This window comes from Calidris pugnax, unplaced genomic scaffold (genome assembly GCF_001431845.1).
Source record: "Calidris pugnax isolate Ruff unplaced genomic scaffold, ASM143184v1 scaffold147, whole genome shotgun sequence".
Lineage (NCBI taxonomy): Eukaryota > Metazoa > Chordata > Aves > Charadriiformes > Scolopacidae > Calidris > Calidris pugnax.
The window spans coordinates 3,917,415-3,939,207 of NW_015092359.1; the positions used below are offsets into that span (position 1 = coordinate 3,917,415).

Genomic DNA, 21,793 nt, shown 5'->3' on the forward strand with positions numbered 1-21,793 from the left:
CCCCTAGACGGCGTTTCCAAGGCTTGTATAGAAAATTTTTTTTTAAAAAATTTTCAAAACAAAAAAAAAAAAAAAAAAAAGCAGAAGTGAAACGAGAATTGTTTGATTCTGTAAAACCTGCCTTGTAGAATGAGCTTGAAGAAAAGCAGTCTGTCATTAAAAGACAGAACTAAAAAGTGACACGATTGCTGTTAGGAGGATCACGTGCCTGAAGAGAGCAAGATGGGTTTTTAATCTGCCAGGCAGATACGGGTCTACAGACTGGAAGAGAAAGTAACACAGGTCAAACTAGAAGCAAGATGCTCATTTTAAAGACACGGGTGGGCTGTAAACTGCTTTAATACATTATTAAAAGACACTGAATTCTTCGCTGTTGGGATTCTGTGAGGTGGGATATTGATTTCTAAACCGATCCTGTTAGAACCATCAAATTTGGGCTCTCCCAGAATAATTGGACATGTTGCTGTCACCTGTGTTTTTGCGGGAAGTTTTATTTCATAATCAATATGGCTTTTAAAATCTAATCCTGAACAAATTAATTGGTGCTAATGGCTGGAATCCTGATGTTACAATAGTATGCAAAGAGTTATTAAAAACAGTCAATTTGCAGATTTTTTTAACATCTTCATCTAATACTGTAATAATTACTGTGGAATCCACATATTGTTGAGGAACAGTTGGCAAATTAAAGAAATGTGAAAATAGCTTTCTTTTTATATATATATATGGAAATGTAATAAATTAATATTAAAACTAGTTACGGTACAATTCTAAAAAAAAAACCTCTGTAGATTACATTTATATTGCATTTATTTATTGTGTTTCATTTATAATGACTGCAATTATAAATGTAAATATGTCCCAAATCAGTTGTCAAAAGCAAAACAAACCCAAACAAGTAGAAAGCTCAAAGGAAGTGGCAAGCAGCCCTTTCCCATTGAAGGGTGGTCAAGTTAGGGTAATAGAAGTACGGGGTCTCTAAGAGGTACCCTCCTTACCCCCATCCCATCCAGCCCTTCCAGCCCTTTCCCCTTTGCCAGTGCTGGTGTCCATGTGGCTTCATGGACCTGCATGGGGAGAAGGAAATGTGTTCTCAGCTTTGGTTCATTTCTTGCTTTGTTTCCCTGTTCATTTACGCAACTGAGTGCGCTGGAAAGCCACCATCAGCAGGGAAAAAACCCCCTGATGGAGGGCTGGCAACACAAAAAGTGATCGTGGGGCTATGGGCTGAAAATTTAGTTCCCCTAGTTGTTTTCCCTTTATATAAGGTTCCTTATCAGCTGGGGTAAGTCAGTGTAAATCAATACGAGTGAAATAGAATTTCCTGGCAGCACCCAACTCTTAGGCAAATTGCGTTCGTCGGAAGGGTCCAAGAACAGGGTTTGCATCCTGAAAGAGATGTTCTTGGGTTTGCTTCCCATAGTACGTAGCACTTGTTCTCCTCGGAATCCAAAATGAGGATGGAAATGAGCATTTGCCACTCCTTTACAGAGATCTTCAGCATCTGAAGGGCTGTTGCTAGGATCTCACCGCTCTTCTTCAGTGAGCAAATGCTGTATATACAGCTGTCTATACATACAAAAGCCATCTTTTTATATCTTGGTCTCTTGGCTCCTTTCACCTTCTTTCTATGCAGAATGGGAGATGTTGCCAATCTATCACTCTCTCCCCAGCCTCCTTCCCACAGAAGGAGCAAGAGAGATGTGACTTCTGTAAAAATGTTACTGTAAATATTTGGGTTCAACTAGCATGAGTTGGGTACCATGTAGTTATGCCGGCACACGTTCACTTTCGGTAGAGAAGGTTCTGGTGGGAGGGGGTTGGCTGAAGATAAGCTTTTCTGGTGTGAACCTGACTTTGTCCACCATTCCCATACTGCCAGTGTTGAGGGGAAGGTAAGTGGAAGAGTTAGGTTCCTCTTTCACTGTTTAAAGTCTCTTTTGTTACAGTGATGACAGAGTTTTAAGATACAAATGCCCTGTAAGGCAGCCATGTGGGTGATACGATCCCATCCCTATGCTACCTCTTCATGATGAGAAGCATCTCTTGCTCTTCCACTCCTCCTCTTTGTCTGAACCTGGACATCGTTGTGGTCCAGGCTGCCGCAAGACTATTGCTCTGAAAGGGACAAACTGGTCCAGAAGTTGCATTTGTTGGGCTAAGTGTCTTTGTGGTTCCTAGAGCCTTCCAAACTGGCCTGATGCTTTCCTTTCCACATCACCGATGTTGACCACAAGACTCCTTCAGCTCTTTTCCTGTAGTTCATGTGCTGTTTCTTCAGGGGTCCCCAAGGACCGAGGAGGATCAGCCCACCTCTCAAATCCTGTGTCCAAGTGACTTTTGAAGAGCATGTAGGAAGCAGCTCCAGCTGCCTCTCAGTTACTAGGTACTCAGCTGAGAATGAGGGTTTGAGCACACCTGGGATGCAGCGGGGCACCAGCTGAGCTGGGGAGGATGTTGCCAGCTCCCCAGCCCAAGATGAAGAAGCTGTACTTGGGCAGTTGACCTCCAGACTGGATTGAGATAAGGCAGTTGACTGCAGGGACTGGCTGACATTCTCCTCTGGGATCTCATCCCTTGTTCCGTAAGCGGAGATATTGCTGCTCATGGTTCAATCTGAATCTGGATGCAAGAACCACAGCGGTCAGGTGTAAGCCCTACGCTGTTGGTAGGCTTCATGTACAATGTGATGAGAAGGTAGAACCCCCTCAATCTTCACCTGATGTGAGAAGATCTCTTAGATCTGGTTGCCTCTTTGTTCCCCTTTGCCTATCCCATCTCTTCCCTAGGTGACAAAACTCTTTTTTTACTCCATCCCAGTTGCCAGTGCGGTCCCCCCTCTACGCAATCAGCTGTCCTCCTGGTCTACCTCCTTTGCCATAGGTGGTATCTCATCCCTCGCATCCTTATCGCATCCCTGGGTAGCTGCACTACCTCCTGCCTCTGCCCTTCCCAACAATCTGTGAGGTTTGCCTCCTGCACCAGTTTCCTACGCATCCCATATCTCATGTGGCACCGTACAGTCCCTGCGGCGCTTCCATCAGCCCCTTGCCTTCCCTCCCTCTGCTTTCCTTGGAGGAAAACAGTGAAAAACGGCACATTTTGGCACTTGGAGCAGTCTCAGCTCTACGTGTGAGCCTGTGTGAGGAATAGCGATGGGGTTGTTTAGAGGCAGTTTCATTTTGGGGATGATAATGAAAGATACCCTCCATTTTCAGGACTGTTCCATGGGTTTCAAATCCTGGAATCCTTAGGACTTAGAAAACTCCCCAAAATTGCTGTGTACACGAGCAGCTAAATTTAGAGAGCTGGAAATGCTTTCCCTTAAGACACAGCTACCATCTGGGATTGCAGACTGTGTAAATAGCTGGTTAAACACCACTTTTAAGTTCCATTTAAATTGATGCCTGGTCTCTGTGAGTGAGAAAATCGTCTCAACTTCAATTGCAAACAGTACAAGCTCTTCCAACTGGACATCTTCTGAGCTTGGCCAAATTCTCCCTTTCTCCAGCCTGGGAGTTGCCAGACGGAGATCCAAATAAAAATAGAAATAAATAGGGTATTTCCAACAGCCAGGACGGGGCGATTTGAAGCACAAAAGAGATCAGACGCTTTGTTCATTAACTCTAAACTTTAGCTCACTGGTGTTTCCTCTCATTGCCTGTCTTGTCTGGAGTTATCACAGTGTGGTGGATTTATGGTTTTTTTTTTTCCCTGAGGAGTCGTGTTTCTGACTTTGACATGTACAATGATGGTTTTTCCCTGATCTGGCCCATGTGCCGCTGGCGCTGCATGTTTTAAACCAGCTGCAGGTTTCTCCTGCATTCCCATTTGGCAGCTGGTTCTCCCCAGCGCTCAAACCCGGGTGTTGTATGAGAAGGCAGCGTGCCTTTAGGAACCAGTCAACAATCTTTTCCTCCTTTTTGAGCTGGGAAAAAAAAAAAAAAAAATCAATCCATTTTGGATGTATTTTTTTGCGTATAGGGCTTGTGCAAAGAGCCCTGTTGTTTCAAACTGATTGGCAATAATAGGGAAGGGTTCACTAATATTAGGGATAGGGAACTAGATATAGTGCCCTATATATTAGGGATATATAAGAGGGGGGAGCTTCCCTAGCCTTCTGCCTTTCTTTTCCAAAGGTGACTAAAGCCAGTTAACACCCACCTTCTTTTCTAGCTCCTCTAGGCTGCGAGCAATTCAAGACGAGATGCAAAACAAATGTCATTTGGGAGATTTCTCTGCTCTGTGCTTCAAACATTTCTTTCCAAAGGCTTCGCTTTGGAGTGTTTTAACTACCTCATTTGTCTTTTGTTTCGGTACCATCCTTGTCATTGACTACATTGCCCCAAAGCGTACGGCCTCTTGTGAGAGACTTGATAATTTGCTTTGTAGTAAAAGCCTTCTGCAGTCTGATGGGAAACCAGGGCAAACACCTCGATTTAGCCTTTCCAGAGTTTATTCAGAAACACTAATAGTCCCAGTACACATACCCTCCTACGGCCTCTTAACCCGATAGGTCTCCAAGTGCTTTATTTTTCCTTTGAGTCACTTCCCCACCATACGACATGGGGGGTTGCTGGAGGAAGTCAGCAGCAAATAAAACCTTTCCAGAACATGTCAGGATGAAGCCAGACGTGAAGAGTTTGATTGCAGAGAGAGAATTTCAGGAGGCAGAATATTGTTTCATGATCTGGAAGTTGCCAGGACGGTGGGTGGGACCTCTATAATACAACAAGTTATCATTGAGGCATTTCTTTGACTGCAAATCACCAGGAACTTCACTTGCTCTCTCATGTAAAAATGCACTATTTGAATCTGGTGCTGCGTTCCGGTGTAAATAAATTAGGGCCAGAAAATAGAACCATCACTAGTTTAGCCCTGCATTGTAAAAGAGCTCCATGGTAGGATGCACTGTGAGACGGAAGGTCAGGAAGCATGGAAAGATATGTTCAGTCCTTCTCCTGGTCTCTAGTGTCCTTCCTCTCACGCCTCCATCAGTTAATCTTCCATGATGTGGAACTTCAAGTGCCTGACAGTGGCACAAGATTATTCTTGACAATATAAGATTTTCTACTGCTCATCTGGAGAGGGATCGGTGACCGACAGCAGCCAGTGGGCCTTCCATCTCTCCCTTAGGCGAGGTGGAGTCTCTGTGGTATCCAGTCACGTTCATATTACAGCCACATGATACTGCCCCAATGACCTAATTTATTTTTATTGTAAACTGCTGGGTTAAATGAATGACACGTTTTATTAATGGTCGTCAGTGGAGATCTATTCACATCACTTCTCGAACTTTACTTGGAGCTGAGACCATTTCTCCACTTTCACATTGAATAAGAAAGGGCTCTTTTATCCCAATCTATTCAAAAGAGAAGTTTTAACTTTTATTTTTCTTTTTAATTTTCTGTTTTTACTTTGGTGACAAATGGGAAAGAACTATTTGGAGATAGCTATTGTATATTTGTCTGGCTCTGCTTGATTAACAGATGGGCTTCAAGGGGCTAGCTGAAGAAAGTTGTTATTTCCTAGCGGACAAGGTCTGAAGCCTTGAAAATCATGGATGATTTACAAACCCCTAAACTTCTGTTAGTGTTTAGAGTCAATAAATCACCCCAGATATTTCTCAGCTGGAGAACATGGGGTGCTTTTCTTCTTGACCTGCTTCCCCCATAGTCCCCCAACCCTCCCCAGGGTGACTGGAGGAGATTACAGCTTCTGGAGAGGCTGACCAAAGTAAGCCAGATGTGCTTCCTGATGTCCCCCTTGCCCCCAGGGTGATGTTGGGATGCTTTTTTGCTGGAGCTTCCATTTCTGATTGTATGTATATTTCTGTGTGTTCATGACCCACACGTGGTCATGCCTTACCAGAAGAGTTTCCGGGCTGGTCACGGGCCACTTCACACACGTCCAAGTGCTCAACGGGCTGTTGCAAAAGAACCAATATCTCGGTGGGTTACAGAAAAGTGTCCCAATGGTGTCTGGTTCAGGTGGCACACCTGGTCTTCTTAAAATGCTGCAGATCTGATTTGGGCAACCTGGCCCAGCCTGGTTTTCTTAACTCAGTGTCTTGTAGCGTACGTAACCCCTCCGTTTGCCATCAGCTGGTGGCAGAGTATTCTGGCGACGGGAGCGGTGCTGCCCTTTGGGACATCACTCGTTAGTATGCAAAACACCTCATTTGGGTGATGTTAAAACCTTAAATAAAATGTGTCGAGGCTGATGGCTGCGCTACTTAACCTTCCTTTTGGCTGCATCTCTGTACCCTGCCTTTTGTGTTTGGGTGGCTGCGACACACAGACCCGCCTTTGCAGTTCCACGGGAAGCACGAGGATTAATTTCTGGGAAATGTTGCTAATTATGATTTGACGTATTGCAAACTCCTCGTATTACACCTGCCATTGGGAAAAAAAAAAAAACAAACACAACAATGTTACAATGAATGTACGTTTTAAACAAGCTGCTAAAACGTGTAACCTGGGGATTGGAGGCAATCCCCACTTTACATCCACTTGCATGTCTTCTAGTGTTTGAAAAGAAAATTGCTTTATGTTTGGAGGTTTTATTTTTTCATATGCAAAGCGTTTCAAGTCGGTTACCTCATCTAGTGCACTTGCCTCATGAGAATCCCCAGGGCTTCCTCCAACGACTCCAACAAGTTACTCAGTTTAATTATGAGTGCAATTGATTGATCTGGCAACACGAAACACAGTAGGGACAAATTTCCTCTGAACAAGTCAGATAAGGAGGATTTCCATGGGACTCTTGCCCCTTCAGCTTAGTCCTTCCTGAAAAAAGGAAAAAAAAAAAAAAAAAAAGCCAGATCAGGTTCTTATGCAGCACTGCTGACTTCTGGTTGTTTTTATGACTAAGGAAGACGTTTAGCTTTCAGAATCTCCTTCTTCTTCTTTCTTGCTGCTATTAAGTTGCCTTTACAATTAGGGACTAGAACAATTTTTTGAATTTAGCGTTTCCTTCCACTTTGCTCGCCGTTTCCCCAAGTCTCTTCCGAGTGATGAAAACGAGGGGGTCCCCTGTGTCTGCTCAGCCAGGGAGCTCTGCCTTGACTCTTGCTGGAGCTGCTGGTGGGTGGGGAGAGGTGGGAAGCTGAGTGGCAGGCAAACCACCTCTACAGAGCTATTGCTTCCGTCCAAGACGCTAGGAAAACTGGCACAAACCTAACAACTTGTGAAAGCACAAACAGGGAGGAGCAGAGCACTTACCCAGCATAGACCTGGACTGTCCTATTCGCCTTGGTTAAAAAAAAAAAAACAAACAAAAAAAGAAGATAAAGGCTGTGGAGCATTTATTTGATGGTAAGATGCTGGAAAGAACATCTCTCTGACATTTATGGTGCTGATTCTTGGAACGTGGAGGTCCTGCAAGCGAGCCTGGCAGCTCTAAGGCCCCTGCTACTTTTACCTCATCTGACGCTGGTTTGAAGAAAGAGCTGCTTCAGAAACTCAGATTCTAGGGTTTTTTCCACTCACTGTTATCAATCCTGCCAGATCTCCCAGTCCCAAACAAGCTTTAGTCTATGTTGGCAGAGGATAATGTCACTTCCAGGATATGCTAAGGTCCTGATAGTATCCAAATCAAAGCTGTTACAGGGAAGACCGGACTACGGCTCTTGCTGTCTGTGTGCCATCTGCATCTCTCAGGACTAAGGCCTCTTCCCATTCTCAATGGAGCAATTAACGTCATGTTGGGAACTTGATTTCTGCTTCTTGGACTTTCCAGCTCCCACGAAGAATCTCAGGGACCAGCATATCCTTCCTTTGCATTACCTTGTGTCACCGGTTAGACTTCTGTCACTGCTGAGCAGGAGAGAGTCCAGACCATATTTAACCAACTGCTGTTCAAGTGGGAGGTGAATGTGGGTTTCTGCAGTCATTGCTACCGAGAGGAGACAAAAGCTGTAGGTGACCTGTTGTGCTTCCTGCTTTGCTTGATGAACTTCATCTGCTGGGACTTGAGGTCACTTGTGAAGCGGTGGATCTCGGGAAAGTCCCCTCCAAGCAGGTCTCTGGCGTTCGGAGGCACAGCAGAAGGGCTTCCTGGAATATTACCAGAAGTCCTCATCGGCTGCTAGGGACAGAAGGGCTGAAGAAGCTGTGGAAGGTTGTCTCAGGGGGAGGGCAGCAGGGAGATGGAGGAGAAGCAGCCTGCTGTAGCTTTAACGGTGGTACCGAGTAGGGATCCATTTGGAAGGACCATTTGGAAGGACGTAGTTGACTGAAGGGATCCAAAGCTTCTTTTTCCTTGAGTCTTTTTATTCTTCCTGTATCTAATCCCTTTAGAGCCTAACGTTAACCCCTTTTTGTACTGCAATAACACTGTAATATATGCTTGCACTAATTCTTCTGGCACACCGAGCATGCAAGACCAATTTAAAGCTTTTTTCAGAAGAAAAACACTGTATTATTGTGTACATAGAAATACCGAGAGAGAATTTGAGTTCTGTCTCCTGTATAAAAAGCATGCATTGATTACCTGTATGTAGACCATGCTGTAAATGCTGCAGAGTACTGTAAAATCCTACACTTGAAACCACAATGAACAGGCAATGTCATCGAAAACAAACAAAACAGAAGCTGTGCAATGGATTTTGTGCCTTTTTTAAATCCATGTATGTTAATCTAGACAATCGGGGAAAAAAAAAAAAAAAGGAAAAAAAAAAAAAAAAGGAAAAAAAAAAGCTTGTATACTACCAAAATCTTATTAAAGAATCGAAGGCAGCACCTTGGTGATGGCTGGGTTTTTTGTTTGCTTTCTTGCTTTGTTTTTCTACTCCCTTTGCTTTCCAGCTCTGGGGGGATGTCCTCTGCTCATCCTCGCCTAGGTGGGAGCGTCGGGCAGGGAGAGGAAGGGGCTCTGGTAGAACAGGGGGAGTTTAAGTATCGTTTACTAATGCGATCGAATCGTCAAAAACTTGCAGTTAAGACAGATCCGGGAAGAGAAAGAGAGTTCCATGATTGAGGTGCTGGAGCGGGTCCAGAGAAGGGTAACGAAGCTGGTGAGGGGTCTGGAGCACAAGTCTTATGAGGAGAGGCTGAGGGAGCTGGGGGTGTTCAGTCTGGGGAAGAGGAGACTGAGGGGAGACCTTATCGCTCTGTACAAGTACCTGAAAGGAGGGTGTAGAGAGACGGGGGTCGGTCTCTTCTCCCAAGTTACAGATGTCAGGACAAGGGGCAATGGCTTCAAGTTGCGCCAGGGGAAGTTCAGGTTGGATATTAGGAAACATTTCTTTACTGAAAGGGTTGTCAGGCATTGGAATGGGCTGCCCAGGGAGGTGGTGGAGTCACCATCCCTGGAGGTATTTAAGAAACGTGTAGACATGGTTCTTCAGGGCATGCTCTAGTGCCCAAGATTATTGGTTTGTCGTGGGCTGCTGAGTGGGTGGGTGATGGGTTTTTTTGGTTTGGTTGTTGTTGTGTGTTTAGGTGGTGGGTGGTGTGTTGGGTTTTTTTTTGGTTTTGTTTTTGGTTTTGTTTTTGGTTTTGTTTTTGTTTTGTGGTTGGACTCGATGATCTCTGAGGTCCCTTCCAACCACCACAATTCTGTGATTCTGTGATTGTCGAGGATGTGTTTCTTGCACTTTGGGAGGACCACGCTGAGTTCAATTTACGTAAAATTAGGCCTGTCCCAACTTCACTGACTTGAACCCAGCCCTATCACAGCGGCGGGTTACAACTAGCCCCAACTTCTATAACTTTTTAGAGCTCTGCCTTGATGGTTACCAGCATCCAAACTGTCTAAACGTAAGCTAATACTACTCAACGCTTAGGAAAACAGCAGAAATGGCTTATCACATTTCTCTTGGTTTCTCACTCTGGGCATCTTCCCCTGGCTGGCAGCACGGTGTGCGTAGAGCGGGTGGGTGACTCTCTCCTATCAAGCATTTGATGAGGTGTTTAAGAACATCTGGTAGACCTCCAGGCCCTCCACCCTCCCCAAAACCTCCCTCAGGGAGACGGATGCAGAATTGTGGCTGTCCTGCAAGTAAGGTGCTCCTGCCTGGGCTGGTCAATGGATCCAACCATGCTCTGCCTTTCATGGTAACCATCTGAAAGGAGTTTCTGCTGTAGAGCGGCATGCGATTCAACCCCACCATCCGTTGGTCTGTCTAGGATCAGGTTGGAAGAGGAAACACAGTGATAGACCCTGTCTCTGTGGTGTGAAATCACAGTTACTAAATCAGTGTTTCTCTGAAGGCTGCTGGAGAGCGAGGCTGTGGGCAAAGGCTCCGCTACCCAGGGAAGGGGTGGTGGAAACATTCCACCTTCCAGGAGGAGCATGAGACCCCACCTTCCTCAAAGGCAGAGAGCAATTTGTAGAGGCAAGTGACGGTCTGGGAGGAAGAGCTAGGGTTAGGCTGTGGGCTGGGACTGGCAGGAGGTTGTACAGTGTGTGAGCCCCTGGTTTTTTCTCCTGGGAATTGTACGAATTGTCAGCTTTCTTCTGAGTCCGCATCTCGCAGGGTCCAAAGCCCATCTGCTCCGTGCTGAACGCCTCAAAGTGTGTTTTATTTTGCCTCTGTAAAGCTGTTGGTATGCGGCAGATGTGTACATCTGGAGGAGGATGCCCTGATGCCATGGTGGTAACTGTGGTCTGAGATATGGCTCAGACCATAGTCTGGAACAGAATGGAAGATAAAAGAGTTGCAGGGTTTCCTGGTTTTATGAGTTAGGCAAATATTGTGATTTTTTTTTCCTGTAACTGTTGTTGGGTTTGTTGGTGTTTTTTTTTTCCAAATTAATGCATTAAACTGTTTAAAACCACAAGATGGGAAAGGAAAAAAAAAAAAAGCCAAAATCCTACAGTGTAAGAGAATATTGATTAGGCTTACGTGGGAACTTCTTTACTTTGAGGGTGACAGAGCCCTGGAAGAGGCTGCCCAGGGAGGGGGTGGAGGCTTCTTCTCTAGAGACATTCAAAACCCGCCTGGACAAGTTCCTGTGCAACCTGCTCTGGGTGGACCTGCTTTGGCAGGGGAGTTGGACTAGATGATCTCCAGAGGTCCCTTCCAACCCCATGTGATTCTGTGAAGCTGTTCCCTTTCCCCAATGTCAGTGCAGAGTTGCTCAAGAGACCAGGCTTTTCTGGTGGACAACGGGCACGGCTCTGTGCTGGGCCCTCATGAATCATGAGATCACCAGAAAGCCCTACAGGCAGAGCAGGTACTGTCATCACTCTTCATTACCATAGGGACCTGGGCAGAGTGTGGGTGACTTGGCATGGGGCAGGACATAGATGAGCACATTGACAAGCTGAATGCCCTGAAGCCACCAGCATGAGCCTCTCCATGCTCTTGTCCAAGAAGAACATCTCTAGCTACATTCCTGGTTACAAGAAGACCTGGGAACTTCTAATGCACGGTTGTAAACTTGCTGGAGCAAAGCGGAAGCTGCATCTTTGCTGATTTTTGCAGTGTTTGCAGCAGCACTGGGGTGTGGGAACTTTACTGCTGCCCATATTGGGTGATAGAGGTCTCCTCTGAGGACGTCCCAGTGCCAGTGATCCCGCTAATTTGAAACCCCACCAGTTTACAGTAAAGACAAACTCCCAGTCTCCACTGAGCTGTTCATAACCACAGGGGCAGAGATGGACTTAAAGGGGCTGGTTTCTGCCTCTGCCAAATAAGAGCAAGTAGATCATTTTTTCTCTCCTGACTCTTCTTCCCCTCTGTATTCAAACTCTGGCCTCCATGCAAAGCAGAGATATTTCTTGCCTGCCAAATACATCTTGTTATCCAAAGTCGTTGCTAGCCAAATTTAATTTGAGTGCAGTCAAGTTTTATGGAGAGACAGAGTGTTAAAGAGGTGAAATGTGCAGACTTTGTGGGGAGCCCACGCGCAGACACATGTGCTGCCATCCCCATTCCTGGACAATTGACTAACAAGTCAAAAGACAGTCAGGAGTGAAGATCTGAGCCCAAGCAGGTGGGAAGAAATGGTTCACTGCCCAAGGACAGGCAGTGTGTCTTCTGAGAAAGTGGGGAACGTAGGCAGGGGATCAGAGCTTGCTGGAGGTAAAGTCCTTTTGACTCAGATTCGGTCTTGGTAGCTTTTTTAAAATGGGGTGGCTGCCTCAGCTCGAGTTCCCACTCATGGTGGAGTGAGCCTGGCAGGGGACCACCAAGATGATTAGGAACTGGAAAATATGTCCATGAGGAGAGGCTGAGAGAGTTGGGTTTGTTCCACCTTAGAAAGAGCAGGATTGGGGTGGGATCTTATTTCTTCCTTGAACTACCTGATGAAAGGATGATGCCAGACTTTTCTCAGAGGTGCACGGTGAAAAAAATGAGATGTGATGGACACAAACTGCATGAAAGGAAAATCAGATAGAGGAATTAGATGTAAAGAAAAACTTTTTCACCATGAAGAGCCTCATACGCTACGACAGGGTCCCAAAGAGGTTGTGGGATCTCCACCCTTGGAGATACTCAAAACTCAGCTGGACAGGGCCTGGAGAAGCCAGCTCTAAGTTGGTCGTGCTTTGAGGGGTGGTTGGAGCAGGGACCTCCAGAGATTCTTTACACCTCTATTATTCTACAATTTTAAGATACAGGCTGAGCCTCTCCCTTCCTCATCTTCTGGCATCTTCTCACAGTTCCTCCCCAACGCTATGGCAGAGCAGCAAATTTCTTCTCCAGCCATTGGGGGATAGTCCCAGAGCAGCTGAGCGTGGTGTAGTATCAAAGACACGTGATGACTGCCAAGAGAGGACACGAGCTTCTCTAGTGGGAGGTTCAAACTGGGAACACCTTGTTCAGCAGGGTGTCCCCTTGCAGCCAGCTGCTGGTCACATTAGCTCAGGAGTGAAGACAGTGTCAGACTTTTCATGCCCTAGGACGGTCTTCCTTGTTAACAGCTTCAGGTGATGGCAGTAATGAAGGTAAGAAAATCTGTGTTAAAATAATATTTGACACAAGAGTCATGTCAGCGAAGTTTCTTTTAGCTGGGTTTGTAGGTAAATTCCATATTTTTGGGCATATTATGCTCTTTGGATGGCACATTTACAGGGGTAAAAACAATCACAGTCTCAGGCTGCTTTAAGGAACAGGTTCTGGCAATTTTGGGGTATTGCATGCAACAGGTTAAGCAGTCCGAGGCTCCCAAAGGGAAGTAGAAGCAAAGCACTCACTGTTGTGCTTCGGGGTGCAATGTCCATGCAGGGAGATAGAAAATAGACAAGGGAAAATGGAATGACAGGCAGAAAGACAGTCCGTTTGCTTAATAGCACAAGAAATTTATACAACCAGAGATGGAAGTACACGGTGTCTACAGCATGACTCAATGACAGCAAAGGGGAACCAGAGCAGAAGAAGCAAAGAACTGTCGTTTTTATTACAGCAACGTCCTGCTGTCCAGCTCAATGTCATGCCTTATCCCTTAGGGCAATCTCATCTCAGAAAAAAAACCTTCTGATGTCTTGCAAGGAAAAGAGGGGTTGGCTGGACACAGGGCTGCCGGTGGGACAGGCTGTAGGGCACGGAAACCGTATCTCTGGCCTGTACAGGATGTGCACTGCGGGACTGGATTCAGTTCTCCTTGAGCAGAAGGCAGATGAGATGACACAAGTTCCTAAGAGCAGAGAGGAGATTTGAAGGATTATATATGCCAAGAGCAAGCAGCGGTCCTCCAGCTGTACCCTCAACAACAGCATCTAGAAAATGGGGTGAAGTAGAGCAGCAAGGCCAACAAGTTGTTGGGGATGGGGTGATCTTTCCAGTGGGAGGCTCAGCACAAGGCATGGTGCTGGTCAGGGCTTCTTTATCAGGTCCCAGTCCCAGGGGTGAGGCGCCTCTGTTTGGTCAGAACGTCAGGGACAGTGGCTGTGGGTGTATTTCTTGGGAAAACCAAATCCAGCCAACAGGCAGAATCCAATCTGCTGGGTGGACTAATTTCCAAGAAATCAGGAGGGAGGAGAAATTAGGAGAATGAGGGAGGAAGCCAAGTGGGTAATTTCCTTTGTGAAGGGTAGTAAGTCCCTCTTAGCAGTCCCAGTTCCACAGCTGTCACCAGGGCCAGGCTTCAGCTTTAATGAAAGAAGAGAAGAAGCTTTGGACTCCAGAAGCATTGCCAAACCCAGTCTGTGTTTTAATTATAAGATAGGAAAATAAATATTAAGTGGATGGCAACTTATCACCAAGCATAACACCTTGAGGCTGCCCACCAATCTATTTGAAATGTCCCTGTGATACAAGAACATAAAGATGTTCCATTTTTCAGGCGTACTAATGGAGCAGTTGCTCTACACAGAACAACATGCAGATTTTTTAGCACAATTTGGAATTGTCTCATTGGACTGAAAAGCTATTGAGGGTTTCCCCCCTTCCCCAGAGACAAAAAAGACCTGTTCCCCCAGCCAGGTGGACATGCCAGCTGTTGGCAGCCCTGTGGCCCACATAGTGAAATGGGTGCTGATTTAGTGGTGTAGCCTAAATATCCTCTGATGCTGTCAAATGGTACTTGAAAAATGCAGATGTTTGGAGCTGTTCTCATGATTAGGACTTTTCAGGGGTAACCTGACGCGTTATTGACCAGTTGACTTCATGGAGAGGCTTTTGTTTTCCAGCCCTCTTAATAAAAGGGTGACCTAAATGTTGGGTTGTTTTTTTTTTTAAATCCATTTTGCAGAGTGGTGCTGCTGTGGTTTATTATTTACAACCAGTTGTTAATTAGGCCAAACATCGATGGGCATTTCCTGTTTATTTTGCCCTTTTTTTTTTTTTTTTCAGTTGCTTGGTTGAGTGCGTGCACGTGTGTGTGTACATGTGAGCTGCTGCTTTTCTCTTAGAATTATCTGCAATCATTTCACAGCCTCCTCCTGGCACCTCAATGGGCTGTCTCTGCCACAGACTGCTGCTCCAGAAACGTCCTCTGTCCTATCCCTCTGTTGCTTTTAATGGATGGACACCCCAGACTCCAATAACGATACTTTATACGTTGGCTTTCATGCAGAAACCTGTAAAAAACCAGAATTGGGAGTTGCTGAAGGGAGGTGGGAGCAGAAGGGAGGGAGGAATCGCTGAAGAGGAAAGAGTTGCTGAATTGTTCCAATAAGGAATATGTAAATATATAAATACAGAAATAAGTATATATAATACAGAAATAGATATATAAATACCAAAGAAGATGGCGAAACATGAAAAAATCCTGAGGAATTGCTTGCAAACAACTTTTTCAGGTCCAAGTTAAAGACTGCTAACAAAGGAACTCTTTTGGCAAACTCATTTTTTTTGCCTTCATTAATATGTCTCTGTGAATCTCTCCTTTCTAAGGTTTGTACAAATTGAATGATCAAGTGATTGCTGCTCAGGCAGGTATTTTGGAAGCGTGATGGACCAGATGCTTTCCACTGATACATCCCAAGGCTATTGGTCCTGATGTCTTCTGTGTCCATGCTATGTCTGAATACTGACCTTTTCTTTTGTCACATCTGTCTTCTTGCAGGCATACATGCTGAAGTCATTTGAAATGAATGGTCTGCCCAAGGCGGTGCCTTTAAGTTTGCCTTATCAAGACTTCAGAAAAGATGTGTCAGACTACTGGGAAAAGCCTAAGGTATCCCAGCGGATAAAGAAAGTTGATTTTTCAAATGTTGTCTTGACTGCTCCTTGCAAACCTCCGGAACCTTACCTAGAAATGAATGGAAAAGAGGAGGAGGAAGAAGACGAGGAAGAAGATGAGGAGGAAGAAGACGAAGAGGAGGAGGTGGAGGAGGAAGGGGACGAGATCGACATGCACAGTGGTTCCAGCAGTGACCTGAGTCAAAAAAGCACAGAGCGCAGCCAGGAGTGTGCACCATCCACGCTCTTGGCTGATGACCAGAAGGGATCCAAAGGTCGAGCGTCCACTGCTGACGGGGACCTGGAGCTGGAGGAAGGCTCAAAAACACTAGTGCTGTTTTCACCGGGTGATCTGAAGAAGTCCCCGGTGACCACAGACTTGGCTCCAGAAGTTGATCTGGGCACTCTTGCTGCACTGACACCTCAGAGCGAGCGGCCACAGCCGATGGGTAGCCAACTGGATGTATCCGAGCCAGGGACCCTCTCCTCAGTCCTTAAATCTGAACCAAAGCCTCCCGTGGCCGTGGCTACAGCCTCCTCCCCCTTTACCAAAGTCGAGCGCACATTTGTTCATATTGCTGAAAAGACCCACTTAAATGTCATGTCTTCCAGCGGCCAGATGATGAGGCATGAGGAGTACTGCCCTCCGGGCCAGTTTGAAGAGGTCATTATCGAAGAAGAGCTGGAGGACAACCTGGTGCTGGTAGAAAATGGGAGCATACATTCAGGGCTAGAGGGGGCAGAGACGGAGAGCTGCGCCCTTTCAGCTAATCACGTCGAAACCACCTCGGAGGCGGCGGGGGAGCAGCTGGCCCTTCCCAACGGTGTAGCAAAACCTCCCGAGGACAAGCCAGAGCTCTCCGACAAAGTGGCACTCTCACTGGATTTGGAAGAGCCTGGCAAGGTGGTCATGAGGGAGCCCGAGCTTGAGAAGTCAGCATCGGTGGGAGAACACCTGAAGCGAGCAGAGCCCCTCCTGGATGCACCGCAGCAGGGCCCCAGAAGACCTCTGGGCTCCAGGTACAGAAGTCGGATACCCATTTTGTTCTCTGAGGAGGACACCGGCTCAGACCTTTCAACTTCTCTCTCGGCCAAAGAGAGGCTTTATAAGAGGGCAAAGCATCCCGACTTGGCTCGCTTAGTGATGGAGAAGAGGCAAAACCGCCTCCTTCGGCTGGCCTCAGGGGCCTCCTCCTCGGCGTCCTCCAGTGATGAGAGGCGGCGGGCCTCAGAAACCCTGTCGGCTACCGGTTCTGAGGAGGACACCCACGACTCTGATGACTCCATCCCGAGGAAGGCAGGGAAGGAGAAAGCTGCCCTCCTGGGGAAAGAAGAGAGAGCCATAAGCACAAGGAGCAGAATTCCTCGGCCCATCACACCGGTGAAAATACCCCTAGAGATGGCAAAGTCTGAGAGCTCCGCGGCCATTGGGATGGCAGTGCTGTGTAGCTCCCCGCAGGAGGCGGCCGTTGCCCACAGGTAAGACCAAAACGGTGAGCAGTGCACGATGTTGGACTTGTTAAGGAGGATCATTCAGGGCTTTGCTCACCTCCCACCTTTCACTTGGCTTCAGTGCACGATCCACCCCTCTTTCCTACAGTCATTTCAGTTCACCGGAGTGTGAAATTCCCACCTCTCTGTCTTCTCTGGCTCAGTGTGGCCAAAGTGCCAAGCCCCTCTTCTCTTGCCCTGGCTTTGAGGCCTTTTTGCCTCCCATGAGCTCTTTCGCTTGGTCTGGTCCTGCTAATAGCAGATGGTTCTGGTGTTGAGCTCTCAATTTGCAGCGTACTCAGCTCAGCCATGACTCTGCAGGGAGATCCTGTTGCGATTAGAGCTGCAAGGGCTGTGAGGCTGCCAGTTGTGATTGCCTCAGAAGATGGCCAGCATGCAAAGAGCTGAAGAGAGGGAGGTGCCCACGCATGGGCTTTGGCAGTGACCTGGAACCACGTGGGCCACCTCCACACGGTCTGAATTCTTGACACATCCCTGTGCCTTGATTTTTTGGGGAGGTACCCGGCCCTCTATCAAATAAGCACAGAGATGTAAGTAGAGGTGGACCTTCTGAATTCAGCAGTGTTTGGCTTTTCTGCCTGGCCTTGGGGCTGGAGGTCCAGCCAAGGAGCAGAGCTGCTGCTGTGGCTCTGCTACAGGCCCAGCAAATTCTGCTCTCTCAGAGGCATGCGGTAAAGGGACGGGATCCCTGCGGGTTGGTTTATCTTCCAGCACAGTTACTGTCAGAGGCCAACTGGTGCAATCCAGCTCATGCCCATCCTCCCAGATTGTATCTCCTGCCTTTAAATAGGCTGCTGCACCCATGCTGTACATTAAGAAGAATCCCAGATTTGTGCTATCAGCCAAATCGTGCCTGTGGGTTGTCCCCCGGACAGTGCTGGAGGATGAGGGCCAACACTTACTAGTTAATAGCATTAAGAGTTACAGGATGGTGTTCAAACCGGTGCCCCATCTTGTTCACAGCATAGCTCCTGTCGACCTGGTGCTGGAGACTCCTTGTAATTGCCCAGCCACGTTCACGCCAGACCTGCCAGGAGCCTGGAGCCCCTTGCAGAGATTCTCCTTCATCCTCCCTCTTCTCTTCCCCTGCAGGCTTCAGGCACAGAGACCAGCTGGCAGTGTCCCGAACGAGTGCCGAACGACGCAGATACAAAGTCGGCTTCCTCCTTCGCCGAGCTCCACTTCTCTTCCTCCACGGAGCAGCTCGCGGAGGTCCAGCTGTGTATCCCCTCGGAGCCCTGTCCTTCCTTCAAGAAACCCCAGTGCTTCCCCCAGAAGCCAGCTGCCACCTCGGAGGGAAAGTCCTTCTCCCTGCCGACAGCATAAGCCAGGGACTGCTCTTCAGCGAGTTCCTCCTTCCCCCCGACCTCAGCCTCCAGCTCAGGCCCTGGGGCCAACAGGAGATTCCCTGCCCTCTCCTGATGTGGCCAAAAAACGACAAAGAGGAAAAACCCAGACTCAGAGTCCAGCAACCAAAGGAAAGCAGGTGTCCCTGGAAAGTAAGGCAGCTGCCAGATAATGATCTTCTTCTGCCAGCCCAACAGACTGGGTAACTTCTGCATATAGTATACACTTGAGATGCTGCAGCACAGCCTTCCATGCTGGACCCACGAGTGTATAGCAGTAGCTGTACTTCAATGCTTCACTCACTCTCACCCCACACTGACGCGATCAGCTCCCACGGGCCTGAGAGCCTCTGAGCCATGGAGCCTTCTTCAAGGGAGACATCCAGCCCGCAGCTCACGCTTGCTAACGCACAGCACCAAGCAGCAGCGACCCAGGCAGCCTGCCTAGTGCCTGACCCTCCTCCCTCCCCAGGCATTCCCCCCTCTCTCTTAGCAATACCAGTCGCCACCACTCACCCTGGCTTTGGAAAGAGGAGCAGGAGCGAGGAGAGCAAGGCCTGCCGGAGAGGAAGGCTCCTGTCCCTCCTCTCTCCTCGCTGGGAAAACGCCAGCCTTGGCCACCACCATCTACCTGAGTGTTGGCTCACCTCCTGCCACCCGTCTTAGCAAGGGATGGTCACCAGCTTAGCCATGAGGGATGGATGCCTCCTTGTGCGCTGAGATAAGAGCAGGGGCAGGGTGGAGGGGGCTCTTCTCTCTTTTCCAGAGATGCCTCTGCAGGTAGGAGGTCTTGCTGGATGCTCCTACCTGTTCCAGTTATGTCCCACAGAGGAGGCCGTCTGGCATTGCTGCTCGGCAACGCTGCTGCTGTTGCAGCAGATGCCTGCATGGTGGGTATTTAGATGGAAGTAGGGGTGTGTTGGCAGCTTGCTGGGAAATCAAGAGCACTTGCTAATTGATGTGGAAGGGAGCACACTGCAGCCGCTTCTGTCTCAAATACCAAACTGTGATCTGTGGAGACCACATCTCCCAACGTGGGTGGTTCCTCTTGACCCGAGTGTGGCTGGTGCCACAGACCTGTAGTCCACCAAACACAGCTCCACCCTGAAGATGTGAATAGTCACTGGATGCCTTTAGCTTGGGTGCCCCTTGCACCTAACCTCCTTGTGCTTTATTGTCACGCTCTTGGTGTTTGTGAATTTTGGCACTGTGGTTGAAAGTTCCCCTTCACGGCAGGGTTGGAAATTATTATCCTGTAGTATAATCCAAAGCTGCTGCTTTGCGACGAGAGGTTTGCTGGCACACCGTGGGCACCTTGTGCATTTCGATGCGAGAGCAGAGTGGGTTGAGTAGCGGAGGTGGAGTTTATGTCTTTCTCTTTTCTTGGTGCTCAGCTCTTCCATGTGTTGCTTGAGAACTTAACAACGTGACCGTAAAAGCAAGGGCTGTGCTCTTCGAGTAATATTATCAGAGCAGAAGCTTAGCGCTCAGCTAGGACTAAATCAACCAACTTTTTAGCGCCCAGACTAATTAGGAAGGTTTGAAAATGAAAGCCAGGAAGACCGCTACCTGTCCGAGCTTGAGGAGATCTTGAAGTAGTCACAAATTTTTCCCCACACCTCACAAGGGGAAACACTCCAGACACGAATACTTCAGGCTTCACATCATCGTGGTGCCTAAAAGAAGTTTTGCACGAGGCAGAACGAAAATGCGGCTGCTCTGTACACCCGTTCCCACAGCTGCAACTACCTGCCAGTATTTCCTGTTTGCAGACAACAAAGCTTGGTAGAGGAATCTGGACACTAATAGTAATGACCTTGATTCATTTGAAAATAGCTACAGTCACACCGATGGGCATCGAGTCCGAGGAATCCTGAAGTTGTTCACACCTATTCTGGAAAAGAGCATGAGAGCTGTGACAGGGTGACTGAGAAAACATAGACATAGAATCATGGAATGGTTTGGGTTGGAAAGGACCTTAAAGATCATGGAGTTCCAACCCCCCTGCCCTGGGCAGGGACACCTCCCACCAGACCAGGTTGCTCCAAGCCCCATCCAGCCTGGCCAGCCTGCCTCCAGGGAATGGGGCAGCCACAGCTGCAGCCACAGCTTCTCTGAGCAACCTGTTCCAGTGCCTGATCTGAACAGGGAAACATCTGAAAAGACAGGTGACAGGAATTACCTCTTTATATGACAGCCTCAGTGTTGCCAACGCTAGGAATTTATTTCATCTAGCTCAAAGCGTTTGCTGTTTTTGACTGATGTTGTTCACCCTGGTAGAGTAAGGAGCACAGCTTCTGGTCTAAAAACATGCCCTCAATGCTTTCCAGAGAAGCACTGGGGACTCCAGGGTCAGGTTGTGGTTTGATGGACTGAGCTGATGTTGCCACCAAAAGCAGTGGTCCCTCAAAGTTCAGGCTGCTTCATTGCACTTTCCCACCCCCTTAGACTGGGGGGTGAAGGGGCTGGAAATGCTGATCCAGCATGACACCGAGTGTTCTGGTTTGCTGGTTTGGTTTTCATCTGGTTCAGTTCATCAGTCTGGTTCAGCATGTGGTCACACAACAGAGGTGGCGGAAGGAGAGGACAGAAAGTGTGAACAGTTCTTCTGGTGGCAGTATAACTTCATGTGAGTTTAACAGATGACAGTCTTAAGAAGACTTAACCAGATGCTTCATCCAGGTCTTAGATACACATGCCAAAAAATGACATTAGAAGAACTTGGAAAGAGGGCTACAGGACTATTAACAGGGTTAGCAAACCTGCCTTATCGCGGGAGGCCAATAAAGCACAATCAACGTATTTGTTCAAGAGAAAGTTTAAAGAAGAGCTTTCCATGCTCCAGCTATACCCATGTCAGGAAGGAAGCTCTGGCCCATGAAAGCAGGGAAGATGGATTAACCGAGAATGGCAGATGAAGAAATCAGGCAGGCTTAAAGCAGGGAAGATGGATTAACCAAGAATGGCAGATGAAGAAATCAGGCAGGCTTTTAGTTGCGAAGCCAACTGTCCAGTGCAATCTTTCACAAAAATGTGGAGACTTTTTCTTAGGAAAAGGTTTTCTGAGAAGCCCAGCTGTCTTCTAAGACGTCTTCCTACCACGACCCAACCACAGGTAGCAGTCAGGATGCTGGTGACACCAAGTTATCATCTCTCTTTGTAGTGCAGTAGATTCCTGGTGTGCTGCTGAACACATACCAAAGCTGTCACATGTTGGAGAACCACCAGGCAGGTCCTGCAGCTTTCAGAAAGCCAGTGAGAGATTTCCAGCATAGAAAATAATAGCCATTCCCAAGTGTTGTTTGATGGGGCTGGGCTGAGGGTGCAGCCAGGTCCACAGAGGTCTGGGGCTGGCAGAGGT

General features: G+C 47.6%; 1 protein-coding gene across 4 annotated transcripts in view; it reads left to right on the plus strand.

Annotated features, from left to right (window-relative positions):
- The window catches only part of TTBK1 (tau tubulin kinase 1), a 103,800-nt gene extending 82,441 nt beyond the window's left edge, over nucleotides 1-21,359 (plus strand). For all 4 annotated transcript variants that reach the window (XM_014962426.1, XM_014962427.1, XM_014962425.1 and 1 more), the window contains 2 exons: nucleotides 15,459-17,053; nucleotides 18,179-21,359. In XM_014962426.1, the coding sequence (XP_014817912.1) occupies nucleotides 15,459-17,053; nucleotides 18,179-18,605 (2,022 nt within the window). In that variant the 3' untranslated portion in view covers nucleotides 18,606-21,359. The remainder of the gene's footprint in view (nucleotides 1-15,458; nucleotides 17,054-18,178) is intronic.
- The last annotated feature ends 434 nt before the right edge of the window (nucleotides 21,360-21,793 follow it).